The sequence below is a fragment of the Pterocles gutturalis genome, unplaced genomic scaffold (assembly GCF_000699245.1).
Source record: "Pterocles gutturalis isolate BGI_N339 unplaced genomic scaffold, ASM69924v1 scaffold50256, whole genome shotgun sequence".
In the NCBI taxonomy this organism is placed as follows: Eukaryota; Metazoa; Chordata; class Aves; order Pterocliformes; family Pteroclidae; genus Pterocles; species Pterocles gutturalis.
In genome coordinates, this window is record NW_010107303.1 from 1 (window position 1) to 5,314 (window position 5,314).

Genomic DNA, 5,314 nt, shown 5'->3' on the forward strand with positions numbered 1-5,314 from the left:
ACAGGGCGTCGGGCAGCCCTCGTGGGCCGCTGGAGCCCGTCTCCCAGCGCCGGGGCAGGACGGGCCCGGAGGGATGCGGGGTTTAAGCCGTCCTCTTTGGGCCATGCTGTGAGAGTTCCGCCTGTGAGCTGACCCCGCTGATGGCTGGTTTTCTGTCCTCTCCCAGGTGCTGATCATCGGTGGCGGCGACGGGGGAGTGCTGCGAGAGGTGGTGAAACACCCGACCGTGGAGTCCGTGGTGCAGTGCGAGATCGATGAGGTGCGTTGGGCTCCCGGCTGCAGGGAGCTGCCCGGGGGCTGCGGTCGGAGGAGAGGGCTGCCCAGCAAAAGGCAGCCCTGCTTCACAGCATCCACAAGAGCTGCTGCTTCACCCGCTGTCCCTTGTCGGTAGCGTGTGTTTGCTGCCAATTCTGCTGGCGTGACACTGACAGCGCCACCTCTTTGCCTTACAAGTCATCTACGTGGCAGCTGGCTGCCTCTTTCACATTGATTTCTTTCACACACGTACGGTAGAGGCCCTTCCAGGCCAGCATGGGCCAAGCGTGGGATCTGGAGAAGGAGAGCTCTGGCTTTGTGAAGGTGCTGCTTTTCCCTCTTTCCCGACACAGAACAGAGTGCTGCTCCTGCCAGAGGAGGGTGGCCTTTTTTTAAGCACACTCCTGCGACTGAAAGCAGGATGTAAGTGGGGGGGTGTTTGTTTCTGTGACAGATGGGCTGGTCCTCCTTCTCCGTCGGTTTGTCCTGTCTCTTACTTTCTTAGAAAGCTTTGCTGTCTTCTCAAACTAAGGCTGCATTAGGCATGGGAAACACTGCTGTATGGGACTGTGCACCCTGTCTGCCAAGCTAAGGAGCCATATGTGCCTGGTTTTGAACAAGCACTGCCTGACACCAGTATATTTTTTTTGTTTCTGACAGCTGTGAGAAGCTGGTAGTGTTCAGTACAATTGCTGGGCCCAGGGCAGTGGCTGTCTAACTATTGTAGCTGTTTTAGAGAGAAAACTATCTTACGAGGGGATTGATGTAATGGCTATAGAGCAGATATTGGCACATTTCTTATCTTGCATCCAGAAACCTGCTGGTATAGTTTTATTTAGGAAGGGGAAAAAAAAAAGTCTTTAGCTGAGATCACCTCTGCCAGTGATGCCTGCAGGGAAAAGGAGCACAGAGCCGTCAGATCTGTGTAATCGTATTCTCTTAGTTCCTTGGGGAGCTTTTGAAGCTCCAAGCTCCTCTTGTTGAGTTTGGCAAGGACAGAGCAACAGTGTCACTGAACCCTGAGGCCATAGGAAAGGGCTGAGTGTAACTTGTTGGCTGAAGGTGCTGACAACTCTTGAGGATCTAGCTAGCAAGTCGTATTTGTGCTGAAGGCATGGAAGGAAATGACTCATTGTGCTGTTCTTTCGGCCGCAGCTGCACAGTAGCCTGAGAAGTAGCTCCTTGTAGCCTCTGCTGACCCACTTGTGCTCTCTGTGTTGCAGGATGTGATCCAGGTATCTAAGAAATACCTCCCAGGGATGGCAGTGGGGTATTCCAGCGCTAAGCTGACCTTGCACGTGGGAGATGGGTTTGAATTCATGAAACAAAATCAAGAAGCCTTTGATGTGATTATCACAGACTCGTCTGACCCCATGGGTAAGAGTTCTGGATAAAAGGATACTGCTTTCCACACTCCTCCTTTTTTCCTCTGTCTACCTCCTGGAAGTAATGCCAGCCTGCCAGGGTTCCTTTCAAGTGAAAAGATTGTCACTGACTTGGTTCTTTTGGTAGAGAAAGGGAAGGATGAAGACCAGGAAACTGTATTAGCAAGGCTTTGAGCCAGCTGACGCATTTCTCTCCTCAAAATTCAACTCCAGCAGCTATTGCTTCTGGCAGAGAGTTGATCCTTGAGTCTGGCAACCCCATGGGGGATACAGCACCATGCTGGCATGTACCTCCTAATGAATGGTGGCTCGTGCGCTGTTGCTGTAGCTACCTAGCATAAAGATGGTTGTGGTGAGGTTGGTATATTTCTGAAGAGGAAAACTGGCCTAGAGAGGGACCAAATATAGTCATGGTGCCTCATTTTAGGAACCTAACGACAAGTCCTTGAGACATCTTTGCTCTTGCTATAGTCTACACAAAGAGAGGCATCTCGAAAAGACAGTTTGTAGGAGGAGTTCCGTTTGAAAAAATGCTCCCTGAAGCAAGAGGCAGCTGCTAGGACTTTCTTTGATAAGTGTCCTGGGCATGCTATTGAGCAAAGCTAAAATCTGAGGGTTCTGCTGTGCTAGGTGCAGGCTGGGGTTCACCCAGGGTCAACACTTGCTTCCAGATTATCTCTAAAACTTGTGATCACTGAAAAGCCATTTGAAATGTCTCTTTTCCAGTGCAGTCCCTGTGCAGCCTGGGCATTCAAAAAACTCTCAGAAGCCTACTATCTTAGTCTCTCTCTAGAGATGTCTCCATTCACTTTTCTCCTAGGTCCTGCGGAAAGCTTATTCAAAGAATCTTACTACCAGCTGATGAAGACAGCCCTGCGAGAAGATGGGATTCTTTGCTGCCAAGGTGAGGATGCTGTCTCTGGGCAAAGGATGATCATTGCATGCAATGTGTGAGGCACAAAGAGGAGTCTCTTCTTGGGGAGACATGATGCAGGGAGTGAAATCCATTTCAGCTCCCGGGTACAGGGGCGTTTTTCATCTACATACGTCAACTCGTTAACTGCTGGACTGCACTCAGTAAAACTGGCGTAAGGGTCTTATCTTGCCTTTGAAACCACAAGAGCTGTGTGGTGCAGAGCAGGTTTGGACTTGGAACCACTGTTAACCCAGCACAGGCCTGTACAGAGCAGAGGGGCAGCTCTCACCTTGCATCCCGTATTCCTTTCTACCTGCAGGTGAGTGCCAGTGGCTGCACCTGGATCTCATTAAGGAGATGCGTCAGTTCTGCAAGTCTCTGTTCCCTGTTGTGGAATACGCCTATTGCACCATCCCCACATATCCCAGCGGGCAGATTGGCTTCATGCTCTGCAGCAAGAACCCGGTGAGTTTCAGGCACCTGAAGTGCCCCTTTCCACTCCCTGAAAGTACCCGCAGAGCCTGCCTCGGGCTGTCCCTTACAGAGCTGGAGCTGTGGCACCGAGCTCTCCCAGCCATGGGGTCTCTAGACTCATGCTGGGCCTCAGCTCCACCAGCCCAGGGCCCCAGAGCTGCAATGGGGCTTGCTCAGTGCTGAGTGGAGTGCAGAATTGACCAGGAGTGTAACCAGTTGCCTTAGAACAGGACATGGTGTTCTCTCTAGTACTACAGACTTAGAAGGGAGGAAGGCGCTACCAGTTCCCAGAGCCTGTTAAGGTTTTGGCTTATTGATGCTGGCTGTTAGAAAGTGGGCACCTGCTTGGTAAGAGTCATCTTGCAACTGGTAATCTGCTCGTATGGAGGCCTCCAGTGGGCTGGTAACTCTGTGTCAGACCACTGAGGTTGTTTCTTCCCAAGGTGCTGCGTTACAGCAAGTCTGGAGTGCAACTGTCACGTTTAGGGAGCCAGCAGCACTTCTGCTGCATTTATCTGGGGTGCTGGCAGCGTGCACTGTGCCTGACTTAACGCAGATGTGGATTCTGCTCTGAAGAGCCAAAGCTGTGCTTCTGAGATGCTCCGGCGCAGTCTGACAGCTTCATCTGGCACGTGGCTCGCATGCAGTCTGACCTCATGTGCTGACATCTGTGAATAAGGGCTTGTCACACGAGGTACAGAGCGTAAACCTCAGCCCTTGGGAATGGAGCTAGGCAGAACCTTTGACCTCATACTAGAACAGAAAGTCATCTGTTCTCCTGCGAGTCCTCTTGGTTCTCTGCCATGAGTCAGGGTGCCTGTCACACAGCCTTTCGCTCGTTACCCAAACGCTACAGATCTATCTGCCTTCTTTATTGCAGAACACAAATTTCCGGGAGCCGGTGCAACAGCTCTCACAGCAACAAGTAGAAGAGAGGAGTCTGAAATACTACAACTCTGACATTCATCGGGCAGCTTTCATTCTGCCAGAGTTTGCACGGAAGGTAAGCAAGGCTGCGCTGCTATTCCTCTGTCAATGACAAGGTATGACTTTGGCAGGAGTGGGAGTGTACAGGACTAAGGATTTCCTGCAGCCCTAAAGGCTTCTGTGAGCAAGTCGGAGCAGGACAGGATTTCATATGACATAGCAGAGTATGAATCAGTCTGGGAAGACTGGAGTTCAGTTTGGAACTGTTCTTTGGGTTGATGTCCCATGCCTTCGTGGCAGATCACTCCTACTTCACCTACCAAAACTCAAGTCCAAGAGCCTGCAGAACTGCTGTTTCCCATTGGAAATCTCCAAAAGTCTTAGATAAAATGTGGTTGGGCTTTCTAGTCCAAACCAGAGGGTAAAGGAAGGGTCCTCTAGCGTAGTCTGCCGTCTTGAAGATAGTCTGTGTTTCTGCATCATTCCGTCATCTCTTAACTGGGTTGCAACTGCAGGTTCCACAAAGAACCTCCTCAGCACATCCCGGGGATGAAGGCAAGTGCCACGGTTGTGTTTCAGAGCCACGTTTCTGTCAAGGACCGCAGCAGGTCCATCCTGACACTTTCTTGTCTTTGTCTCCAGGCCCTGAGTGATGTGTGAGACAGAGAAGCTGCTTCCTTCCTTCAAGTTGGACCCTGAGATCATCAGTGATGTGGTGGGGACCTTCCCAGCAGACTGCAGATTTGCTCTCCACTGTGTGGGATTGTTTAACCCTTTGCCAGCCAACATTCCCTTTGATGATGTGTTAAAGATGATGGGGCATAAGCCAGATCAGACTGTTGAAAAGGTCCAGTGACTTATTGCGTGAGGTCAAAACTGTTCTTTCCAGTGCTGGAAACGTAAGATGTCTTTTTCCTTTCTCTCCTCCCTGCACCCATTCTAAATTCTCTCCTCCCTGTGCCCCCCTTCGACCTCCACTCCCTGCGACTGACATGGTATATTTATAACTGACACGTATTTCTGTCTGGTGATCTTCCGAAATCTGGGAAGAGTCCAGAAGGGTCGCTGACTCAGCCTTAAGCACAGAGAGCGAGAGCTTCGTGCGCAAAGTTAGCTCGCTCTCTCCTAATCGGAGCTCCCTGCTGCTGAGACGTTTTGACTGGTAACGGGTCTGAGCCCTCCTGTCCCACTGCCCTCCTGAGACACCGGCACTGCTCTGCAGCACAGTTGGAGAAGTCACGGTGCAAACTGTTGCCATTCACAATAGGTCTCCCTCCAACCCTGATGGAGTAGCAGTATTAAACGCCAGCCAGGCAGGCTGGCAGCAAAATCTTGTGGCTTTTTTTTTTTTTTTTTA

At 51.0% G+C, this 5,314-nt stretch overlaps 1 protein-coding gene across 1 annotated transcript; it reads left to right on the top strand.

The window, feature by feature from the left end:
* Positions 1 to 128: 128 nt before the first annotated feature.
* SRM (spermidine synthase) lies at positions 129 to 5,138 on the top strand (the record flags this gene model as incomplete). The annotated part of the gene is made up of 6 exons (XM_010088048.1): positions 129 to 259; positions 1,479 to 1,632; positions 2,461 to 2,544; positions 2,876 to 3,021; positions 3,911 to 4,033; positions 4,600 to 5,138. Coding segments are annotated over 6 exons (656 nt in total), but the record flags the coding sequence as incomplete, so codon positions are not given.
* Positions 5,139 to 5,314: the final 176 nt, after the last annotated feature.